The 26511-nt window shown below is 38.4% G+C and overlaps 1 protein-coding gene across 1 annotated transcript; it reads left to right on the plus strand.

The window, feature by feature from the left end:
- Window positions 1–23952: 23952 nt before the first annotated feature.
- Window positions 23953–25609, plus strand: LOC145011395 (Eukaryotic aspartyl protease family protein). The gene has a single exon (XM_078970104.1). It carries the CDS (start codon window positions 24034–24036, stop codon window positions 25363–25365), a length of 1332 nt encoding a protein of 443 aa, XP_078826230.1. The 5' UTR covers window positions 23953–24033; the 3' UTR covers window positions 25366–25609.
- Window positions 25610–26511: the final 902 nt, after the last annotated feature.

Raw genomic sequence — 26511 nt, forward strand, 5'->3', positions numbered from 1 at the left:
TGACCAGTTTCGCATTTCGAGCCCGTTTTTGAGGCTTTTGACGTGGGATTTTCACTCAAATCCATATTTTTAACATCTTAGTCTCTCTAAACTCATATTTTATCCTCATTTTGAATATTTATTTAATATAAATCATATTTTTCTTAGGATAATATCAAGAGTACATAAATGATCTCTTTGACTTTTCTCACAAAGTTATGACACCAACCACCCTCATGTCAACTTTGTGTCTACTTTACATCACCATTCACATTTAACTAGTCAATTCATTAGGCTTCTTTAACACTCTTCCCATCCCATTAGCCTTTATCATACCTTTATAAACAAATCCAAGAGATTTGTTTCACTTCTCTTCCAAGATTTCACTTCTCACCAAAACAATCTTTCACTCACTCACTCTCACTCACTCTCTCTCTCTCTCTCTCTCTATATATATATATATATATATATATATATATATATATATATCTTCTAATACATGAATTCTCCAGGGAGTTTTTAAGTGATTCCTCCATTTTTGGTAAGTATTTTGCTTTAACTTCTACACAATCTTCACATCTTCATACAAATCATGAATCATTTACACAAATATATACATATTTTTTCTTAGGAACTTCAAATCTTTAAGCATCTTTCAAGTGTTCTTGACTTGAAACTCCCCATATTCAACCTTCCACCACAAGAAATCACAAAAGGTGATTTCATTCCCCTACATTTTCATGTTTTCGTCAAGTTTTAAGGGTGGGTGGGGGGGGATATAAGTTAGAACCACCAAAACATATTCTAAACTCAAACATCAGCTTTCAATAGAAAAGTTATGGTCTATTCATGAATTGTTTTGACCATCTTATCAAACCTTTTAATTATGAAAATAGTTCAGATTTATATCTTTCCAATAACCACTTGAACGCGTTCATACGATTTTTCGACAATTTATGGCGATTTTTACAAAACTGCCTATCATATCAAAACTGACTTCGAACCAGTCTGTGAAGATGACCATTTTCACACTGGTTTAAGACCACTAAAAATCTAATAAAAATAATGATTAAAGTAGACTCATTTTCTAAAATCTCAAAGTTTACGGATTCAGATTTCGATTTATGATGATTTTTCTATAATTTTTCTAATAATAGGGACAGAAAAGCTAAAACTAGAAAAACTGTTTACGAGTTTATTTACACTTTGTAACATGTTGACTAAAGTGTGTAGAAATACAAAAATACATGTTGATTATATTTCATGTTAATACAAAAATACATGTTGATTATATTTCATGCTATTTTATCTCCATGAAAAAGAAATACTCACTCACATATAGGTTTTTCATTCACTACAAACATATATGATAAACTATAAGTTTATGGTTCGTTACACTACAAACTCACTATGAAAGATTTCATTTCCACTACAAAAAGGGTTTTCATTCACACTACACGTAAACTCGTTAAATCAGGTTGTGAGGCGCTACTTCATTATACCCACTAGGGTACATGTTAAAATCCTGTAGTTATAACAAGAGTCTCTTGTAGGGACAGCGTGAGACTTGTGTATAGATCTATATATAGACTGACAACCTCGCACCTAAGCTGCTTGCGACAGCTCGGTCGACAGGTCAGGGGTGACAAATGTCATAACATTCTAACATCTAAAAAACGTCGTAACAGGTCACTATGTCATTAGCACGATTATAATAACTCACATAGAAAATAACGATACGTATAGTTTACGGGGAATTTCTACATTGAAACGATTTTATTTACTTTAAAATGGATTATACTATTATAAGTATGAAATAACACTTTTACATTCGGTCTTGGGTTTTAAGACTGCATTTCATTTAATAAGGTAAATATCGGATTTTTCTGGAACAAACACTACTTTTTGAAAGAAAGGTTTTCAACTCTACATTCAAAACCTTACGCACTCACCAACTTAATTGTTGAAACTCTTTCGAAATTACCCGTATTCTCAGGTAATCATTAAAATAGGTAATTATCAATCTTTTGAGGATGGGACGCTAAGGCATCAGACAATTCATTTTATCATTATATTGTAATCGATTTTGAAAGATATAACCCATGAAACCATGTAACTTTTTTCGATTATACTTATGATGTTTGTGTTTACTTTGGTCATTATTATACTCATTGTTATGATACTATACATGAAGTCATCCCACCCCTGGACGTTTCCGCCATCTTAGGTTTGGGGGTGAGACAGATTGGTATCAGAGCATTGTTTATAGTGAACTAAGTATATCGAACCATGTAAGATATAGAAACTATAAGCACAATGACACTAAAACTCTCTGACTAAACATTTTTCATACAACTATACTTCTAAAAATACTGCGATATTTTTACAAAAAGTATACGTACATGCATATATGTCGGTTTAGTGTCGTAACTAGGAAAATACAAAAGTAAAAAGGATGAGTTGAACATTGTGAGTGTTCCTTGGAATATGTAATCAGTTATGAGATTAATATAGCCTGGTCAACTATATTTATATGAGAAGTGACTAGCATATGTCGAAGGATAGTCGTAGTGGGCAACAAGTCTAAAAACTTACCATCACTCCCACAAGGAAAACATGAGGAATCAAAACATAACATTTAAAATACTATAGGGGTATTCTAATGTGCTAAGTGTAGACGCTAAGGTTATATAAAATTGAGATTTTATAGACTCAGAATTTGTGAGTTTCGATCTACTTCCTATTCCTTGTTTGGTTGTGGTCTTAGAGCAGGATCAATTATTCGAAGGTCTATTTGATCTTAGTTATATATAACTGGTGGGCACTATGTAATTATAGGAAGACCCAACAAGGATCACACCATAAAATTTCAATAGAACTGTTTTATTAATCTCATAGATTCTTTAGACACCCCATTCTCGCACGAACATAGATATGTTGGATTATTGTCTAAGGCTGTAACTATATTTGGTAAGTACTTGACCCGGTTGTGCATGGTCCTTTTGGGTTGCCTTCACCATAGCAACTTGACAGGGTGATTTATATAGAGAGAAGAAATATTATTATTAAAGTATTATAAGAATAATATGTTGAAGGAATAATAATATTATTTTATTGATATAAGTCATAAATTAATTAGGAATTAATTTGATGACTTAAAGAGATTAATTGAATAAAGGGGCATGAACTGTCAAATGTGTGATAGTTGTGTTTTGGGCTGTGAATCCTTATGGATATAGGAAGGTACGATTTTAAGGATATGGATATCTTAGAAATCGTCCAAGGCCTTATCTAGAAGGATCTTTGGATTGCTTTGAGGCTAAGTTATCCAATTAGGGTTTAGGTTGAAATCCTAGGAGCTCATAGTATAAATAGATCCCGTGGGAGAGGGAAATCGGCTACTCTATGATTGAGGAAACCCTAGGGCCGATTTCTCACCTCTCTTCCTCTCTCAAATCATCCTCTTGCTAGTAGGTGTTTGCAAGCCATTAGAGGAGTGACAATTGTGACTCTAAGCTCCAAGAACAAGAAGTTTCAAGCAAGCAACTCAAGGTATTCTTCTAGATCTGATTTCATATGTTATGAATTGTTTGTTTACACTAGATCTATGAATGGAAGTCTTGGATAGATTGCATGTTCATCTAGAGAAACCAAGATCCAAGCATTAGGGTTTGCATGTGAGCAAAGTCCAGATCAAATTCAGCTCACTTTGCTCAATCTTCCTTCTTTTTCTTACCTCCTTTAATTCCATCAAAATGTGATCATCACATCAAGTATTAGGAGTCTATGAATAGGAACTTATAAAAAATGGATTCAGATAATGTATGTATTTAAAGTACAGTCACACGACTTGACTTTTAATATCTCCAAGATCTTTCAGGTATTTTGGGCAGCTTTGGTTCAAATGACCCTTCAATTGGTAGTAAAAACATATTGGCTCTTTGAGGTCAACACATGGAACGATCCTAGAACTAGCATTTCTCTTTACCATATGATTAAACAGTTTGATCTTAGATGACCCCTTTCCATTCGGAAGCTAAATCATTTCTAGACTACCATTGGCACCATTGACACTGTCCATGGAAACCTTGGATGTAAACCCAATAAGCATTTCTACTTTATATGTGCTCTTAATTATTTTTGCTTCAACAACAATCAACATTTGGATCAAATCAATTAGGGTCACATTGATATTTCTTATATAAAATTTCTCAATGAATTTATCATATGAATTTGGAAGTGAAAGAGCAACCAAATCAATGGCTTGGTTCCTTTGGAAAACGACACCCATTCTGCGCAACTTGTCAATTCAGGATTTGTTTTCAGAACATGTGTACACACAAAGTTTTCATTTTGATGTTTATATGCCAATAGGGATTAATTAGTCTCGTATCTTTCAACTTGAGGAAAATGTGATGTTGGGAGAGTCACAAGAGAAGGATGTGGAAGCAAGATGATGTCTAGTACCATCATTTCTTAACGAAGGGAAAACAATTTCACCTTGACTTGAAATTGGAAGACCATCTCTAGAAGATTAAGTAAAACTATTTCCTTAAGAATGAGGAAGACCATTTCTATCTTTATAAGATATTTTAAAATTAGGAGAAAATGAGAATTCAAGTTTGTAACACTTATATCTCGGTAAGTTTCTCTTTTGACCTTGCATTATTATATTTCTCCCATGTTAACCCTTGAGTTGTACGTTGGGCATACAACGAGGTACACTTAGAATACAAGCGAGTACGTAGGGCATAACAAGTGGTATGCTTAACATCATCATGCGAGGGTATTGATTGGGGTTCCGGATGCGTACGCGGAGGGAGTAAACAAGTTTTAGTGAAAACCCTAATTTTCAGGTTTAGCCACTACTTAAGCATCCGTATGGACTTGAAACCCTCATTTTATCAGCCTCCTTGTCCTCCTTACCCTACACTTGAAACTAATTCCATACTTGTTTGTTTTTTAGTTTAGAAGGCCATTTTGAGGTGTATTTTGGTGCTTTGAAGGAAGGTGTTCATCCTTGAAGCTTCATTGGAGGAGTGAAGGCTTATAGATCAAGAACCCTATCATCATTTGGAACTCATTTGAGGTATAAAGTATTGAACTCGATGCTTCTTAGCTTAGATCTCTTTTGGTTTGGGTTTATGGACCCTTTTGGTCCCATTGATGAGATCTTATGAGTTCCTATCGTTTCTGAAGCTTAGAGTTGGCACTCTTGGTGTTATTTGGGTCCTTAAGTTATAAAATTTCCATTTTTGAGGTTGATATCCATCCATGCATGAGTTAGGGCCATTTTCATGAAAGTATAATGTGATATTTTAAGTTTGGATTCAATTAGGGCATGCAAACTCACCAAGTCAGTGACTTTATGGGTCTAGACATTGATTAGGACTCAGGTATGTGGTTTGGATCTTTAGGCTAAGAATTAAGTGCTTAACGGAAAAAATCGGCTTAATAAAGGAGTACGTTGGGCGTAAAAGTCCATACACATAGTGTACAAGCCAGCAAGCTTGTACGCGCAACGTACATCTAAGTACGCCCTACGTACTTAGTCAGATTGGGCTTCGTATTTTTGGGCCTTGGTTTGGGCCATTTCATGGACCTGGTTCCTTTGGGCCTTAGTGGGCCATTTGAAAACATGTTTTTGGACTAATGAAATTATTCGGTTTTAGGGTACGGCCCATTGGAGGGGTTTGGGCCCAATTTGGAAAATTGGTCTATAAGTGGGCCACAAGTGGGCTTTGGAAGATTTGTTAGGGTTAGGCATTTTATATTGTGTATTTGGGCCTTAGTCATGGATCAAATTAGGCCAGGGGTGAAATGGTCGTTTTACCCTAAGTATGGAGTATTGAATATTGATTGGAACCTAAGTATTGATTGGGTGTTATTTTGTAATAATAGCTTGGGGAGTCATTAAGACAGGAGCTATGGATTTCTTTCTGTGAGATTCAGGATTTGATGTGAGTTTCCTCTCTGGGTTTAGCAGGTTTAAGGCACGAATGTCGTCCCTTATTGATTATGTTAGGATGCTAGGAGTCTACGTGACCCTTGCATGTGTTATGTGCTGCTATGTATACCGGGCGAGGATCGATGCCAGGCAAGGTCTGAGTACTGGAACATATAGTAGTGTTTACGATCATTATGTGTGTTAGAATGATTATGTGATATATATTGTATGTGTATAGCAGCCGAGGCCAAGTGACAGGCGAGGCCTGAGAATCACAGATCTGTATACCGAGCGGGACCGATGTCGGGCGGCGGCGCATTGTATTATTTAGTATGTATGATATGAGGTAGTTTGGGGAACTCACTAAGCTTTGTGCTTATAGTTTTCAATTTATGTTTCAGGTACTTCCGGTTGCAAAAGGAAAGGGCTCGGGTTCACACACCATTGGGTTTCCACATATGATATTTTACTTTGATTTTTATTACATTTGACACATTGGTTTTGTTGAGATATATGGATGATATTTGACAAATAATAGTTTATCAATTTTAAAAATGAAATTTTTAGGATCATATTTTGGGATGTTACATATTAGTATCAGAGCCTTGGTTTGAGGGATTTGGGCAGACTCTCGAGTGTGTTTTAAGTCAAACTAAGGGTTTGGTAAAGTTTTTCCAAAAGAAAAATATTTCTAAGAAAAAGGTGGATTTTCTAAAATAAGAAAGGTTGTGGTGCATGCAATCAGCCGAGCTCAAGTAAGTTTTCTCAAATTACCCATAGATGTTATTTGATATACTGGAACTTAGGAATCTGTGAATCGCATGCTAGTTAGGGATAAGGATCTGCTTAGTTTTTGCATGATAAAATTCTAGGAGAGATGCCTTTGTATGCTTGTTGTATGAGCTTGTAGACGTGCATGCTAGTACTAATCAGTCATTAATAAGATGACCTTATTACTTTATGCTTGGTTCTAATACTTGATGCTTGAATGCTATTTAATTTATGCTTTTCAGAGTTCTAACTAGCTTCAGCTAACTAGTAAACGAATATGCTAAGTTACATATCATGGGAACTAAATAATTTTAGAAGGTTAGGTTTTAAATCTATTGCGTAGTTCTTGTTTGAGTCCAACCGTTGTAGTGTGAGACCTCTCATTTGAAGAATTATCTAGTTTTAGTGATATGTGATGGTATTCATGAGTTTGTTAGAAAGAGATAGCGGGAGTTCCTTCTACAGCTGATGGCGAAGAGTGGTATGGAGTTGCCCTAGGAAAACCTAAGAGGAGATCTACTGCTAGGAGTCTTATCTGTGAGGGATGGATAAATAGATTTAGAGTAACCTGGTTGAGTCAAAGAAATTCTTGATGAAAGTACAGATAAATGTGGAAGGCAGTATGGGCTCGTACTACTGGAAGTAGACGATCCGTACTTGATTCAAGGAGGGCTACGATAAAATCAGGAAGCTTGTAGGGTTGTGATACCCTGATATATATTGTTACATATTCTGATAGTTTTCGTGGTCTATTTTCAGTATGGTGATATTACAGGGCAGACCAGTCGGTAATTCTGGTGTTGGGGAGGGATCAGGCTTAGAATCTGGAGCCTGGAAAATCGATGAGCAGACTAGGGAGTTTCTCTCATCAGAGTTTACGCATTGCATTCTCGATCAGACTCAAGTGATCTCCGACTCGGTCAAGGAGGGTATCATGGAGGTTTTAGAGGAGCGATTAAGCTCGTTTCGTTCTGAGATGATGGCAATAGCAGGAGCTCGATCTTTGACATTCAGGGAGTTCCGGGTATGTGGAGCTCCAGACTATCATGGGGATAAGGACCCAATTGCGAGCAGACATTGGTTAGAAGATGTTCCTAATTCTTTCCACACCAGTTGTAGTCCTGAGGGGGACAAGGTTAGACTAGCTTCCTGGCTTTTTGAAGGATAGGGATCGAGATTGGTTGGAGGAGGTTGGTAGTGTTTTGGGTGATGATGCGGTTGATGTAATGAACTGGGATGATTTTTAGACCAGGTTTCAAGCTGAATTTGCACTGATTATTGAGGTGAAGCAGTTGGTGCGAAAGTTCCAGGATCTCCGCCAGACTACTAAGATGGTGGTTGAGATCACTTCTATGTTCAGGGAGAGGGCACTTCTGGTTCCGTAGTATGTGGCAGATGAGGAGATGAAGAAGGCCTGATATCATGAGATGTTGAGGAGCGACATCTGGCAGTTTGTGAGCCGATCCAACTACAAGATTACTGAAGGATATGATAGCTTGAGCCGGAGAGTGGGAGATTCACCTGGTGATGGAAAGGAAGAAAAATCCAGATAAGGTTCAAACATCAGGGGGGTTCGGGCAAGAGGCCTAAGGTATTGTATTCCGGATCAAGGGGCCATCAAGGTCGTAGTCACTATGGCAAGTATAGCATGACACACGAGGGTTCATGCATGAGTGGTAGTGGTGGTGGTTCTAGCTGCTTCAAGTGTGACCAAACTGGTTATTATAGCAGGGTTTGTACTGCTACCATTACACATGGATCAGACCTGATTTGCTTTCATTGCAATTATAGGGGCCACAAGAAGGCCCAATGTACGAGTTTGGCTGCAGAAGGACCAGTTTTAGCACCCGCTCCTGTGACTTTGAGGATTACTAATAGCCATCAAGGTTGGTCAAATGCACCTGCAGCAAAGAGCATGGCTTTACAGCTAACGGCAGAGGAGGCGTGTAACGTCCGTAGATCCGGGCTAGTCAATTTACAGATAATAGGGGTCGAAAACGAATTTTCGAAAAAATATTATTCAGAATATATAATCTTAACCAAGTTGTGTAATATGTCTCAAGGGTTGCGTACATATAAAGAACGCCGAAATCTGAGTTATAAGAAGAAGTTATGGTCCGTCGAAGTTTTACGACAAAACTGACACAGCACCAAGAGACGTAAATAGTGAATTTTTGATAAAGGACATTTTAGACTTAGTGATCTAAACCAAAGTTGTAGTATACGTTAAACCGAGAGCGTCCATAAAAAGAACGCCCAAATCTGACTTCGTATGAGAAGTTATGATTTTTCTAAGATTTGGCATAGCAGTGCACGGCCCGAAACTCGAAATTTAGTTCGAGCGGTTTTTGGCCTACGCGACCTAAATGAGAGTTGAAGATCTCATTAATAGGAAGTCAATGAAAAAAAAGACAGACAAAAACGGAGTTCGTATGTAGAAGTTATGAATTTTACGTGGACATTTAACAGTATAATCTCCTCCCACTGTTAAATTTAATATCGTTCAAGAATTAGCCGACAGAGTCTAAATGAAAGTTGTAGATCTTTTTTTTCCCTACGCGTGGATATAAATAACATTGAAAATGGAGCTCGTGTGCGAGAGTTATGATTTTTCTAAGTCGGGAGGGTGTTGTACGAGTTTGGGTGACGTGGCGTGATCACAACCATTGCTTTCTCTCCAAGGAAAGCAATCAGATGATGACACATGGCACTGACTCGGCGAGTCAGTGACCCAACTCGGCGAGTCCATCAGTCTGACAGCCTATAAATAGAGGTGTCAGGCTCCCTCATTCTTCACACCTTCCCAACTTTACTTTCTCTCTCTAAAGCCCTAGCACCCGAAGGAAGCCCTGAGGCCCCCGAAGGCTCCGAGAAAAGAGCTTTTCAGCTTGGAAACGTTGCTCCAGCAAATCTCGGTTTTTGAGAAAACTCGTTGTTTTGTCAAAGGAAAATTATGTGAAGAGTAACGAAGTGTTGTCTGATTATCGAGTCACCACCTTTTCAAGTGAGTGCATGGTCACTTTCAACTTACACATAGATATGAAGTATTTTATATAAACTACGTGCTATGTGTGCATATTATATGTATACTTGCTATCTATTATGGATGAACGATTTTATGCAAGTTTTATATGATTTAAACTGTATATGCATTTATATCTACATAATATGTTGGGTAAAACATGGGTAGAGGAAATATGAGTTGGATGATGAGTTGAGAGGTGATACAGACCATGAGGTAAAGGTGAGAGGTGGACGATGTGAGAAGCCTTGTTCCCAAATGTTGGCCCCGTCATCTAGCAGAGTATGGATGACAACCACACACTATTCTAGATAGTCCAGTGGAACACTAGCAGGCTTGCAACCTGTAGGTGTTGTGAACAATGTGTTCACCAGTGTACTCTAAAAACCCATTGACATGTATTGCGATTGGACTCTCGAAAATGATATTTTCAATAAACAAGATAACCCTAGCAGTTGTGTCCGAAGGACAATACCGACAACTGCGGCTCATATAGAATGTCACAATTCTGGCAGTTGCGCCTAAGTGATAGAACTAGCAGTTGTGCTTGACAGTTGTGTCATTGACAATGATGGACTTCGTACCCATTCCTTAAGATAATCCTTAGGAATGAATGAATGATAAATATATGATTCTTAGGGTAGATCTTTAAGAGTAAAGAAGATAATGGGGATGGGTAATTGGGTTAACTGTTTGATGATTAAACATAATAATTATTTTATTGTGGGTTGAATACCCTATGTGCTCATCAGGTTTCCCAACCAAACCTACTCATGCTTATTTATATCACAGGTGTTGATATGAAGTTACATTACACTGAGAGATTAAGGAGATATAAATCACTAGTGATAATGAATGTAAGTTCTATTTATACCTATATTTCTGTATTGACGATGACATCCCAAATGTTTTAAAATGAATACAAATATTTTTCTTTGGAAATGCTTTGATAACGTATTTATCATGTTTTACTGGGAACAAATTCCACAACATTTTTATTAAAGGAGGTACTGTGAGTTTTATAAAGCATAAACAAAATCGGTCTTTTCTGGCCGTGAAAATGGGGATGTCATAAGGCGTGTGCAACTCCCGATGTTGTGATGGGTATGTATCTTCTCATTGTCTCTTTATTTATATTGAATTATTTCTTATGTTTTTTGTGTTTTATTTTAGGACCGTTCTATGTGAAAGATGTCTCTGCTTTGGTATTATTCGATTCGAGGGCTACCCGATCTTTTGTATCGCTTGCGCTTAGCAAGAGATTTGTTGGAGCTTTGGGGGAGTTGGATTGTCTTCTTGATGTTGAGATTGTTGATGATAGGATAGTTAGGGTTACAAGGGTTCATCATGGTTGTACTCTCCAGTTATTCAGAGAGCGGTATCTGGTCGATCTGGTTCCCATTCCTCTATGTGGGAATAAGGTTATCGTGGGTATGGATTGGTTGAGACCTAATGGGCAGTGATCAACTATGAGTAGTAGTTAGTGCAGGTTTGAACCCCAGGTGGGGGAGAGTTGGTTATTCAGGGTGCGAGACTACAGCATGGGCTGGTTATGTGTTTTGCAGCGAGGGCCATACACTATCTTCATCAGGGTTGCTAGGGTTTCATCGCCTATGTCATGGATACCCAAGATAAGGGTAAGGCAACCGTGGATGATGTACGAGATTATCCGGATGTGTTCCCAGAGGATTTTTCAGGGGTACCTCTAGAGAGGCAGGTGGAGTTCAGGATTGATTTGGTTCCAGGTGCGCCTCCGATAGCCAAAGCACCATATCGGCTGGCTCCTCCTGAGATCCAAGAGTTGTCTACACAGCTACAGGAGCATTTAGACAAGGGATTCATTAGTCCAAGCAGTTTGCCTTAGGGATCCCTAATTCTGTTTGTAAAGAAAAAGGGCGGGTCTCATCGTATGTATATCCACTACTGGGAGTTGAATAAGGTAAAAGTGAAGAACCGTTATCCCTTTTCGAGGATGTGCAGAAGATAACTTTCCAAACTCGATATGGTTATTATGAGTTCGTGGTGATGCCATTAGGGCTCACCAATGCTCTAGTCACGTGCAAGGATCTTACAAACCACATGTTCATACCGATGCTTGATCGGTCTGTGATAGTCTTTATTGATGATATCTTGGTGTATTCCAAGATTCAGGAGCATCTAGAAGAGCACTTGATGCAAGTGCTTGAGACATTGAGGAGGGAGAGACCTTTTGCAAAGTTCTCCAAGTGAGAGTTCTGGTTGCACGAGGTGCAGTTTCTAGGGAACCTTGTCAACTAAAAGGGTATTCTGGTCGATCCGGCCAAGGTTGAGGCCATGATGCAGTGGGAGGTTCTGAGGTCTCCATCTGAGATTCAGAGTTTTCTTAGCTTGTGGGGTTACTATCGGAGATTCATCCGGGATTTCTCCGAGATTGTGGTTCCATTGACCCCACTGACCAAGAAGTCGGTGACATTTTGCTGGGGCCTTAAGCACAAGGCAGCTTTTGAGACTCTTAGATAGCGGTTGTGTGAGGCACCGATTCTGACCCTGCCAGTGGGTCTTGATGATTTTTTGGTTTATTGTAATGCATCGATCATGGGTTTGGGGGCAGTGTTGACGCAGCGGGGTCTCGTGATCACTTACACTTCAAGGCAGTTGAAGCCTCATGAGGCGAACTATCCTACATACAATTTAGAGTTGGGGGCTTTGCCCTCAAGATTTGGTGGCATTACCTCTATTGGGTTCGTTACACTATTTATACGGACCACAAGAGCATGAGGTATTTGATGGATCAGTCGAACCTGAATATGAAGCTGCATTGTTGGTTTAGATATGGTGAAGGATTATGATTGCGAGATCCTTTACCACCCAGGTAAGGCCAATATCATGGCCGATGCTCTCAACCACAAGGCGGTCATGGCTCCGATCAGAGATATATGGTCGAGGATGACTATGATTACTCCATTATTGGAGCGGATCCATGAGCCTCAGGTTGAGGCTATGAAGGAAGAGCACCGGAAGAGTAAGCGCATTGTGGATCAGGTGGCTTCGTTCGATTATGATAGTCGTGGATTCTTGACCCTGCATCGGTGGGTCTGGGATCATTATTGGGGTGGTGTATGCTAGGTTCTAATGGAGGAAGCCCACAAGTGGAGGTTCTCTATCCATACCGGTCCAACGAAGATGTATAGGGATCTTCATCTTGATTATTGGTGGCCCTACATGAAGCGGGACGTAGCATGGTATGTGGAGTGGTGCTTGGCTTGTAGGAAGGTTAAGGCCAAACATCATCGACTTCACGACAAGATGCAGCCGTTGGAGATTCCCGTATGGAAATTAGAAGACATCATCATTGATTTCATCACGAAGCTTCCCAGGACCACGCGCGGAGTTGATTCTATCTAGTTCATCATGGATTGTTTGACCAAGAGTGCATATTTTATTCTAATCCAGGAGAGTATATCTATAGAGAAGCTGGCTGATATTTATGTCCGGAAGGTAGTGACATGTAATGGGGTGCCGGTATCAGTGGTTTCGGACAGGGATGTTCGTTTTACTTGCAGATTTTGGAAGCAATTTCATTAAAAGATGGGCACTCATCTCCTTTTCAGTATAGAATTTCTTCCACAGACCGATAGTCAGAGTGAGTGGACTATTCAAACTCTTGAGGATATGTTACGTGTATGCATGTTAGATTTTGGTGGGAGTTGGGATACGTATCATCCGTTAGCGGAATTTTCGTATAACAACAGTTATTACGCTAGCGTTGATCGACCTCCTTTTGAGATGCTCTACGGGAGGAAGTGCAGGACCCCGATTTGTTGGGGGCGAGGTTGGTCAGCGGGTCATGGGGAGTATCGATGTGGTGCTCAAGACTACTGAGCTGATTCAATAGGTTCAGAGTAGGCTCCAGATAGCTCAGAGTTGGCAAAAGAATTATGATGACATGCGTCGATCATACATGGAGTTCTAGGTGGGATATATGGTTCTCCTGAAGGTGTCCCCTTGTAAAGGTGTCTTCCGGTTCAGGAAACGAGGCAAGCTGGGCCCCAGGTATATTAGTCCCTTCAAAGTTTTGGCTCGGGTGGGCCAAGTTGCTTATTGTCGAGATCTTCCAGCCGAGCTCAGTTAGACTCATAGTATATTTCATGTCTCATAATTGCAGAAGTGTTTAGTGTATGATTTCACATTTGAACCATTGGAGGATATTTAGGTGGATGACCGCCTGATTTATATCGAGAGATCGGTGGCAATTTTGGATCGAAGGGTGAAAACCTGGAGGAACAAAGTTGTAGGCCTGGTGAAGGTGCAGTGGCAGCATTGCAACAGGTCGGAGTGGACTTGGGAGCCCGAGAAGGATATGAAAGAGCAATACCCAGAGTTGTTCGGGGCTACGGACTTTGAGGATGAAGGTTGATTCAAGTGGGGGAGAATTGTAACTATTGAGTCTCAGTGAGTTTCTCTTTTGATCTTGCATTATTAAATTTGTCCCATTTTGACCCGTGAGTTGTATATAGGGCGTACAACGAGGTACATTAACGTACAAGCGGTGAAGCGAGTACGTGGGGGGGGGGGGGGGGTACCAAGTGGTACGCTTAGCATACTCATGCGAGGGTATTGATCGGGGTTCTGTATGTGTATGTGGGACGTACAACTTTGTACGCGGGGCGTACGCAAGGTTTAGTAAAATCGGTAATTTTCGGGGTTGGCCACTATTTAAGCATCCTTATGGACTTGAAACCCTCATTTTATTAGCCTCCTTGTCCTCCTTACCCTTCACTCAAACAATAATTACATATTTGTTTGTTTTTGAGCTTATAAGGCCATTTTGAGGAGTATTTTGGTGCTTTGAAGGAAGGTGTCCATCCTTGAAGCTTCATTGGATGAGAGAAGTCTTATAGATCCTAACCCCATCATTATTTGGCACTCATTTGAAGTATAAATTCTTTAACTTGATGCTTCTTAGCTTAGATCTCTTTTGGTTTGGGTTTATGGACCCTTTTGGTCCTATTGATGAGATCTTATGAGTTCCTATCTTTTTTGAAGCTTAGAGTTGCCACTGTTGGTATTCTTTGGGTCCTTGAGTCATAAAGTTGCCAGTTTTGAGGTCGAGATCCATCCATGCATGAGTTATGGCCATTTTCATGAAAGTAGAATGTTATATTTTAAGTTTGGATTCAATTAGGGCATGAAAAATCACCAAGTCAATGACTTTATGGGTCTAGACATTGATTAGGACTCAGATTTGTGGTTTGGACCTTTAGGCTAAGCATTAAGTGCTTAATGGAAAAGGATGGCTTAATAGAGGAGTACGTTGGGAGTACAAGTCCACACATGCAGCGTACAAGCCAACAAACGTGTACGCACAACGTACTGTTGAGTACGCGCTGCGTACTTAGTCAGAATGGGACTCACATTTTTAGGCCTCAGTTTGGTCCATTTCATGGACCTAGTTCCTTTGGGCCTTAGTGGGCTATCTGAAAATAGGTTTTTGGACTAAGGAAATTATTAGGCTTTAGGTTAAGGCCCATTGGATGGGTTTGGGCCCAATTTGTAAAATTGAGCTATAAGTAGGCTACAAGTGGGCTTTGGAAGATTAGTTAGTGTTGGGCCTTTTATATTGTGGATTTAGGCGTTAGTCATTGATCAAATTAGGCCAGGGGTGAAATGGTCATTTTACCCCAAGTATGGAATACTGAATACTGATTGAAACCTAAGTATTGATTGGGTATTATTTAGTACTGATAGCTCGGGGAGTCGTCAGGGCAGCAATTAGGGATTTCTTTATGTGAGATTCAACATTTAAGGTGAGTTTCCTCTTTGGGTTTGGCGGGTCTACGGCACTAATGCAGACCCTTATTGATTATGTTAGGATGCTAAGAGTCTGCATGACCCTTGCATTTGTTGTGTGCTGCTATGTATACCCGGCAGGGCTTGATGCCAGGCGAGGCCTGAGGACTGGAACATATGCTAGTTTTATGATCATTATGTGTGTTAGCATGATTATGTGATATTAATTGTATGTGTATAACGGCGAGTCCCAGTGACATGTGGGGCCTGAAAATCGCAGATATGTATACCGAGCGGGGCTCGATGCCGGGCGGAGGCCCACCGTATGATTTAGTGTTTATGGTATGGGTTAGTTTGGGGAACCAACTAAGCTTTGTGCTTACTGTTTTCAGTTTATGTTCAGGTACTTTCGGTTGCAAAGGGAAGGGCTCGTGTTGACTGCATCACACACTATTGGGTTTCCGCATATGATATTTTACTCTTATTTTTATGACATTTGATACATTGGTTTTGTTGAGATGTATGGATGATAGTTGAGAAATACTAGTTTATCTATTTTAAAAATGAAATTTTTGGGACCATATTTTGGGATGTTACAAAGTTAGTTGATTTTAATACTTACTTATTAACCAATAAATTTAAATTAAGGTTAGGATCCACATTTTCATTTCGAACTTTGAAGAGGGATGTCGTAATCAAATTCGAATATATTTTAGGTAGGTAAGGCTTTTACTAATTCCAATATTATTAAAATCCTGGATCTTTTGAGATTCATTTATTTTTATCAATGTCATGTTTAATCTCAGATTATGCTCTCACTTTTGTGATTAGGATGCCGAGAATCACAAGCGATATGTGAATAACCATGTAAACCCGCATGACAACCTTGATGTCATTTATCATCGCACATTGATGTGCCGGTAAACCACACACGCTCCATCAATAATGATGATTTTCAAGATGTCCATCATATCTATTTACAGTCCCTATTAGTGTGTCGGTTAACCACACAAGCCCACTAACGACATATAAAGCATGATGTGCGTTTTCATGGATTAACACATTTTTCTAATGTAACTAGACTAGGATTTTTAATAAAAGTGTTCTAGTACTTTAATAGCATTATACTTCTAATAAATTTAATGTCCTATCAGATCCATTCTGCTAATGACCCTCCACCAAACAAGGAAACAGTAGGTGAGAGTGGACACCCATTCAACTATCATTTTATAGTTAGTTTCCTTATACCCCTTTAGAGTTTGGCTTCCTGAATGAGGCATAGTGGCGATCTGACTAACTTAGTCTTATACATATAATAATTAACTTTTAATAATACATATATAAAGTGCATTTTAAACTTTTCAAAATACAAGGTTTAAGTTTAAATTTTCAAAATAAATTTAATTTGAAAATAAACAAATTTTGATTTGATCTTTATCTTTTAATTAAAAAAATTAAAAAATTTAATTTAACTAATATGGATCAAATAATTATTTACAATTAAACAATTAATAAAATAATTCAATTTAATCATTATCCCAAGCCTTCTATTTTTTGAAAAAAAGGCTAGGGTTTGCTAGGTTTTAATTGTTCAATTTTAAGACTATTAAAATAACAAATAAAGAAACAAAACAAACTCTAGAAGGGATCCTTAAATATTAAAAATTAGATAAGGGGCTAGGTTTCTAAAACCCTTGCAAAATTCGAAAATAATAGGGTGAAGGATAGAGTTTCAAGAACCCTATGGAGATTTCGAAATTTACCTCCTTAGGGTTTAGTTTCTATACCCTAATTTTGATCTATTTAACTTTGCGCAAGGTCAATGAGATCCTGGATCTGATATTGCAAATGAGTTTTATATGTTACAAAAAAACTATTTTTGGTGGAATAGATATCAATTCATTATATGTTGGTCCTTAATCATTTTTACACACAACAACATATCAAAAGGGCGAGTTTTAAAAACAAGAGAGGAATAAGCATGTGTAGCGGTGAAGAGAATGGTAACTTCATCACCCATATACAAGAAGACGTAGGAGGGAGATTCAAAGTTTGTTAGGACTAAAAATAATGACAAAACACAAACTCGACGTATGAGGAGATATTAACATGTTCTTGACACACTTACTATTTCCTCTAATATTCTTTTTCCACAACCATATTTTTACCAAGTTGTGTGCGGTGTCTAAATTGTAATTCAAGAGCTCACCATGAATTACAGTTAAGCCATTAGTTTTTTTTATGGTGATCCTATGTTGAGAACAAAGAAAAGTAAAATAACTTACAATCCCAACGGAATTTTCAAACCATTCAAAAAACTCAATTATGTTTTGTTTATTAAAAAAAATCCAATGAACTTAACCCCTTGTCTAAAAAAGTCCAATGTAGTTTCCAAACCATTCAAAAAACTCAATAATCTTTTATCTGTTCAAAGGGTTTTTAGCACTGTGGCACAACAAAGTTTGACAAATTTACACATTTAATCGCTCAGGTATTTTTTGTGTCTAATAGACCATTAAAATTGAATTTTACATATCAATTACACCATTATATGACTTGATATAGGAACAGTCGGTTACCTGAGTGACTAAATGTGTAAATTCGCCAAACTTTGTTGTGCTACAGTGCCAAAAACTAACCCACATATATGAAGCCACATCAGTATATCACCCGTAAACCGAATACAATTTCCTTCAAACCCTTAATTAGTCAGTATTTCCTAAGGTTAAGGACCAATTGAGCACAAAAAATACTTGAGTGACTAAGTGTGTAAATACGTCAAACATTGTTGTGCAACAGTGCCAAAAACCCCTGTTCAAAATGTTAAGTTCGTTATTTTTTGTTAATAGAAAAAACATGATTGAGGTTTTTTGAATGGTTTAAAAACTCCGTTGGTCTTACACGTCATTTTCCCGATATAGTAATAATCCACGTCATTTGTTTCTCTTATTTGACTTCCATAAAATTAAACAAAAGTGTAACTTAATTGGGCTTTTTTAGACAAAAGATTAAGTTCATTGAATTTTCTTAAACAGACAAAAATGAATGGATTTTTTGAACGTTTTGAAAACTTCAGCCTCATAAGTCATTTTTCCAACAAAGAAATTAATAACATGCACATCCATTTTGAGTTTTTACTCGCTTAGGAACTTGTGTTTTCATCAAATTCATTTGTGAGTCATGAAATCCAGATGTTTCAATTTTTTATATATAGAAACCAAACATAGTATTTGTAAAAACACACATGATTTTTTTGGGTGGTTTTAAATCTTGCAAGTTGTGATGCAACATAAGTCTTCTAATTAAGTGATTTTGCTTTAGAACTATTCACGACCAATATTGCAACTTTTTATTTATAGTAATGTAAAGTTAGCATATGACAGTGAAGATAAAATTCATCTCTCTTTCTTTAATATTAATACAATTTAAGTGCAAACTACTAGTATTATTTTTTAGAAACAACCAATGTATTAGAAAAAACACTCACACTTAGCAAGGCGCAAGGTGGAGCAAAACAAGATCATAGCAAAACAAATTACAAATAAGAGAAGGGAAAAGATAACCAATTAATCCAATTACATATGTCCATTTTACCCCTATGCTTCGCCCAAAGGAAAACCGAGGAAATAATATCATCCATAACCGAAGAGGCAGAAACAATATGCTTGTTGAACAATCTAGCATTCCTAGCTTCCCATAAACTCCGGATAAAGACCATACACGATCATGGTGAGAATCCATCTCTTTTTAGGACATCTCTCTCCCCCCCATGGTTAATGAAGTCTAATACAGCATGAGTGTTGGTAAAAAATGGGAAAGGAATTTTGTTCCAAGTTCCAATCCAGTTCCACAACTTAGACACGAAAGGGCAAGAAATTAGAATATGGTCTGCGTTCTCCACCTGCTCACATAAACCACACGTAATAGAGTCAATAGGAACGCCCCTAACTGAGAGAGCCCCTGCCGTGGGAATTATCCCTATTCTGGAATTCCAGACAAAACCCAACACTTTTATAGAAATTTCTTTGCATCACACAACCACCAGGTTCGACTCAACATCCGAGTTTTGACCAACAATTAATCTCACAGCCTCCATAGTATATATATATATATATATATATATATATATATATATATATATATATATATATATATATATATATATATACCATTCAGGCTCAAAAGGCAGCTCCAGTTTTGTCTATTAGGTAAAATAGTCTCAGTCTGCACTTTAAAAATGTCATAGAAATTGAGATTAAAATTTAGATGTCATTTTTCGCTTTGGAAATATTGTTCCAGCCTCTAGTAATAGTGCCACTAGAGATTTGATGATGGGGCTTCACGTCCTTAAAGATAAAACTAATCTCTCTTTCTTTTAATATTAAAGGGATAATGACTTAAAAGGGTAATATATTTTTCGATTTGTATACATTTGATCACTAAGTTGTTTTTCGTTCATATTTACCCTTCAACTTGTTAAACTATACATATTTAGTTCTTATGACCGGCTACTCCAGGTTAACTGTTAAAAATGACTTAATAGGGTAATATATTTATCACTTTGTAGACATTTAGTCCTTAATATTTTTGTATATATTTAGTCCTTAATATTTTTTTGTTGCAAAATAAGTCATTTTTATTTTTGTACTCATTCAATACTTATGAATGATTTCTTTAGGTTTTTCTCACGACATCTTACATGGGACAGTCATTAATGAGATGTGTTTACGCTTTTGATGCTTATGTCCATTGCAATCTCGATGTAACACCCAGAATCAGGAAGACCATGAAAAGAAAGGTTAAGCTCTAAATCAAGAGTCAACTCATCAAGTCCAGGGAGGAACTCGACGAGTCAGAGTGGGATCCGGGTCATTGAGTAAGTGACCGACTCGGCGAGTCAGTGAGTGGACTCGACGAGTCTGGTCTGGGCGAGAAAAACCCTAATCCCAGAGGTTGTGCCCTATATAAAGCACATTATAACCCACCCTCAGCCTCTTTGCTCCCCTTTTGAGTTCCATAAACCCTAGAATTGAGTGAGCCTTCATTATTTGAGAGAATAGAGCCTTGGAGGAGAAAATCTTGGAGAGGGGCTTGAAGATCAAGGGCTTTGCTACAAATGAGTGGTGTAGATCCGGGATTTACTTTAGTTGGAGCTTTCATTTGAGATAATAGTATGTTGTTTGGGCTTATGTGCATCTAGATCTATCTTATGTTTGAGTTTTGGGCATTTTGAGTATGGATGAGATCTATTTCGAGTTTGGAGTAGATCTGAGGTTGCTACCTTAGATCTAGGTTGGTAATAACCCAGAAAGTCATAAAGTTTAGGCCAATAAGTTGTTGGTGAAGCCCCTTTGTTACAAACCCTAGCCCTAGAGTGTTCTAAGCCTATAACTCCTTGGTTAAACGTAAAGTTTGCCACTTTACGTGGGGGTTAGGCTCTAGAGGAATGGATCTATGGATTTGAGCCCCTGCATGGCTCGAAAAGCCACTGTATGGATTAAGAACTGAAGAGACTCGGCGAGTCACATGGGTGTACTCGGCGAGTTGTATGATCATGAGCATGTACTCGGTGAGTTGGAAGAACAACTCGGTGAGTTGGAAGAACAACTCGGCGAGTTTGTTCTTGGACTCGGCGAGTCTGGTTGCAGAACCTCAAACCTTTTCTAGTTAAGCCTCGAATCAGGGAGTCAGGAGGTGACTTAGTGAGTGAAGCAGGACAGAACTCGGAAATCAGTAGACTTGACGAGTCATGGTCTGACTCGGCGAGTCGAGTCGCGATTGAAAGGGGTTTCTAAGCTTATGAACTCGGCGAGTCAGTAGGCTGACTCAGCGAGTAGGGTCAACCTGGAAGGTTGAATTTGACCAGGACTTTGACCTTGACCAGAGTTAACTTAGTTTGACCGTTGAAGGGTAGTTTGGGACTAAGTGTTATATTTGGTATTAGTAGATTGGGGAGTCATTGGAGTAGCAGTTCGGGAGTTGTCAGATAGTAGTCAGCAGGGTATCAGCAAGAACTCCAACAGTGCAGGTGAGTTTCCTTCCAGTAGGAACGGGTCTAAGGCCACAATGCCGGCTCGTTTAGCTAGCAGTAGTTTCCGGACTTCGGTCCGATGCAGTAGTTAGTATGTTTGATGCCTTCGTGGCTCAGACAGGATTTATGTGTTATGTGTTCCGGGCTACGGCTTGATGCAGTATGCAGTATATGTGTGTTCATGTTAGTTGATATGTTTATGTTATGCTTTGTTCATTCAATTTTCGGACTTCAGTCCGATGCAGGGGGCAAGGCCCCAGTTAGTCCGGACTTCGGTTTGATGCAGGGGATAAGGTCCCAGTCAGTTTCCGGACTTCGATCCGATGTAGGGGCAAGGCCCCAGTTAGTTCGGATTTCGGTCCGATGCAGGGGACAAGGTCTCAGTCAGTTTCCGGACTTTGGTCCAATACAGGGGGCAAGGCCCCAGTTAGTCCGGACCTCGGTCCGATGCAGTGGGCAAGGCCCATTATGTGCTTATATGTTTGTATGGGATGTGGTAGTTTGGGGGAGCTCACTAAGCTTCGTGCTTACGGTTTCAGTTTTTGGTTTCAGGTACTCAGTTTTCAAAAGAGGAGCTCGTAGAGGTTCCAGTGCAGACACCGTAGTCAGTTAGTCTGGGAATGCTTTACTATGATAATAAGATTATGTTTTGAATTAATACTCGGAAACTATGTTATGACTTATGATACGGTCTTTATAAATATGGTTTTAGTAATGTTTTAAAAGATTTTTTTTTCGTGATTTTTGGGTCGTTACACTCGACTACTTGGTTGCTTAGGTCATGTGTTATGAACGTCATAACTTTTTCATATGATCTCCGATTTTAACGATATTTAAATCCTTGCATTCGTAATTTAGTCTACTACAACTTTCGTTTAGATTACTCCTGTTAAAAAGTAAACTATTTTTACTTACTATCTCACATCTGATTGTTGGTTACACACTCCTTGGATTGTTGGTTATGTATCCTTGTTTATAGGATGTTGTTGAGGCGTAGTGATCTGCTAAATTTATGTATATACCCTTGTATGATAGGATGCATCAATAGTAGTATGTTGGTTAGAGTACCAGTAGGTTGGTTATCGTCTAGTGGAGTGTTATAGGGGCTGTATGTAGTCATGTAGGATAGCCTGAGAACTTTTGATCTATGCTTTCTTGCATGTTCCTTATTTGGTTGTGGCTCTAGAGTAGGATCATCTATTCGGGTGGCTATCTCACCTCTGGTTACGTATGGTTACACATTTCTTAGAGGTTAGCTGGTAGCGGATTAGTGTGCTATGAGAGGATTGGTAGGCGGTAGTAAGATGTATGATTGATAATTGCTTGTATTCTGTGCCTACTTGATCCTTGATTATTTATATGTTGACATATAGTGGTAGGGTATATTAAGGTGGTCATGTTATGTACTGTAGGCTAAGATACATAGTGTTGGCCGACTGTATGCCGTAGGCACGAAGACTCGATAAGAGCGCTTGGGTTGAGGCGGCATGCCAACAAACCCTGAGTATTCTAGTCCGATGGCTGATTGGACCCGTTGCATGTTAGCATTCTAGTCTGATGTCTGATTAGGCCAGGGTATTCAATTCTGATGATTGTAAGCCCATTATGCATGACAATACGTTTGTTGTATGAGGTATTTTGGGGGAAATTCACTAAGCTTTATGTTTACCCAGTTGTTTATGTTTTCAAGTTCTATCGTTGATCGTGGGAAGGCGAATGCAGGACTGTACATACTCAATACATACTCAATCAGCAATATTTAGGAATCTACGTTTCTTATATTACTCTAATTTTCGATAAATGTATTTTGGAATAAACGGTTTTTCTTAATAATGAATTTATAATTACGGAGTTTTGCCTTATTTAAAAATTAAAACTTTTTGGTATGAATATAAGACGTTACACATAAGAATCAATAGCCCCACACCTCGTATCAATGATTGTCCCACGTAAGATGTAAGAAAAACCTAAAGAAATCATTAATAACTACTGAATGAGTACAAAACAAAAAGAACTTTTTTTGAAACAAAAAAATATTAAGGTGTAAATATGTATAAAAATATTAATGAATAAATGTATACAAAATGATAAATATATTAGCATATTAAATCATTTTTTATGGTTAATCTGGATTAACCGGTTATAAAGACAGTTTAACAAACTGAAAGAGTAAAAAAAAAAAAAAAAAAAAAAAACTCAATGATCAAATATATATAAATAAAAAAATATATTAGCTTTTAAATCATTATCTTAATATTAAAACAACTTAATTGCAAACCGATAATATTATTAAACAAAAGGTGTACATGAAGCAGCCTGCAGCGACTTAATTTAATAGTGTTTGTGTATTTACAAACTACGAGAACGCACATACATCAAAAATTAAATAAATAAATAAATAAAAACACGTCCACATTAAATAGTTCGCCCCATAATTTCAGCCAATTGCAGAGCCATCTTTACACTTGCCACCCACCCCCTTATCTCTCTTCACCCCTCAAGGCTCAAGCCACCATGCTCCTTATTATACTCCTTACATTTACTCACATCTGCCACTCCGCCACCATTAACTCCGACAACCACCACTTCCTGAAGCTCCCACTCCTTCACATTAACCCTCTTCAATCCCCTTCCCAAGCCTTCTCCTCCGACTCCGCCCGTCTCTCCGCCCTCCTCTCAACCCTCCACCGCAAGCCCAATCTCCCTGTCACCTCCGGAGCCTATGCCGGCGCCGGACAATACTTCGTCACCCTCCACCTTGGCACCCCTCCTCAAAAGCTCCTTCTCATTGCTGACACCGGATCCGATCTCATCTGGGTAACCTGCTCCGCCTGCCGAGATGACTGCAATCTTACCCGTCCACCACATTCCGCCTTCCTCGCACGCCACTCCTCCTCCTACTGCCTCCACCACTGTTACGACCCGGCGTGTAAACTCGTACCTCATCCTCGCCCCAGAATCGCGTGCAACCACACGCGCCTCCACTCTCCATGCCGTTATGAGTATTCATACGCGGATGGGTCTATCACTAATGGCTTCTTTGCCAAGGAGACGACATCGTTCAACTCCAGCACCGGCGAACTGTTACAGCACGACAGTTTAGCTTTCGGGTGTGGGTTTACGATTTCCGGTCCGAGTGTTTCCGGTCCAAGCTTCAATGGCGCTCAAGGAGTAATGGGCTTGGGCCGTGGGACTATATCGTTTGTTACTCAACTCGGCCACCGGTTCGGTAACAAATTCTCTTACTGCCTCAGAGACTACACCATCGCTCCGCCGCCGACGAGTTACCTCTTGATCGGCACTGCCGCCGGGAATTCAAGAATGCGGTACACCCCATTGCAAACCAACCCTTTGTCCTCTCCATTTTACTACATTGGGATTGAAAACGTTTACGTAGATAATATGAAATTACGTGTAAGCCCTTCGGTGTGGAACATTGACAAAATGGGAAACGGCGGCACCATCGTTGACTCTGGCACCACCCTCACTTTCCTTCCTAACACCGCGTACCGCCATGTTGTGGCAGCTTTCAGGCGGCTCGTGAAACTTCCAACCCCGGCGGGTTCTCCTCCAAACTTCGATCTTTGTATCAATGTATCAGGCATTCCGAGACTGAGTCTACCCAAACTGAGTTTCAAACTCGTTGGCAACTCTGTTTTTACTCCACCGGTTGGGAACTACTTCATTGACACGGCGGAGGACGTAAAATGTTTAGCGTTGCAGCCAGTGACCTCAGCCGGTGGATTTTCGGTGATCGGAAACCTAATGCAACAAGGGTTTTTGTTTGACTTCGATATCGGAAGGTCGCGACTGGGGTTTTCTCGGAGCGGGTGCTCTATTGGTTGAGTCAGCCGAGTCATGATCTACGTCAAACCACCTGGGATTTTGTGTAGTAATATGATATTATTTTTTATTGTTGAATTTTTAAATTTATTTTTATAGTGAATGGTGAATTATTAATGATTAAATTTGTGGGTGAGGAGGAGGGGGCCAAAGAGGATCTTCAGCATGTGATGTATTTTTGTCCTTATAAATTCAACACAAAACAAAGCAGGAAAATAAGAAAAAATTTAAGCTGCTTTTTCGCTGTTGTCTGCTTTCTCATTGGACCTTTCACGTGACCCCATCATTATTAGTAAGGTAAGTTTACATTTTTTTTTTTTGTTATATGTTTTGTTCATTATACTTGCATATATGGTTTAGGCAAACCTTAACAATGGTACTTGGGTTGTCATGTCTTTTTTTTTTTTTTTTTTTTTTTTTTTTTTTTTTTTTTTTGTTAATAATAAGAAATGACGATTTCCCCTAAGGAAGGTGTCTGCTTATACGCATATCGACCGCTCTCATGTGCGAGCATGGGACTATGACTCACGACCTATAGTCACTACAAAGAAACCTTAGTAGCCAAAAATAATATCTATACCAAAATTAATGTGAGTGTGGGATTCGGACATTAATGTTATATCTTTCCTAACCAGGTGTAGGTGTAAAAGCAGTTTATTATTATATGGGTTAATTAAAGAAAATAAAATATTAAAATGTAAATAGTAAGTATCTTATAAAATAAAATTTTGAAATAAGAAATAAAATATATTAATTGTAATTTATTATAATATTTATTACATTTGATATTTTACATATATAAGTATAAGATTATGTAGCTTTTTAATTTTTAAAATTGAAAAAAAAACCATAAATTGAAATGTAGATATTATATATTTAAAAAATATCATAAAATGATAAGTATTAAAACTCATTAGAGATTAATATGTAGCAAGATTATCTTCATTTATTGTAATAGAAGTGATAATGTCTGACAACTACCTCACAACCCTTCTCGTTTGTGGTTTGGGTGTTATCATTTTTGATATTTTTAGTTCATGAATTAAAGAAAAGGGAGAAAACAATTTCCATTAGTTGGTTTTGTGTCGATAATGGTTGCTTTGCGGCTAAAGATAAAACTGCAAAAAATGGTTTATGTGGTATGTATTT

The sequence above is a fragment of the Lactuca saligna genome, chromosome 8 (genome assembly GCF_052625555.1).
Source record: "Lactuca saligna cultivar CGN05327 chromosome 8, ASM5262555v1, whole genome shotgun sequence".
NCBI lineage: Eukaryota > Viridiplantae > Streptophyta > Magnoliopsida > Asterales > Asteraceae > Lactuca > Lactuca saligna.

Bases quoted from the DNA above. Each gene is read 5' to 3' on its own strand.
- LOC145011395 (XM_078970104.1), top strand. From the start codon at position 24,034: ATGCTCCTTATTATACTCCTTACATTTACTCACATCTGCCACTCCGCC.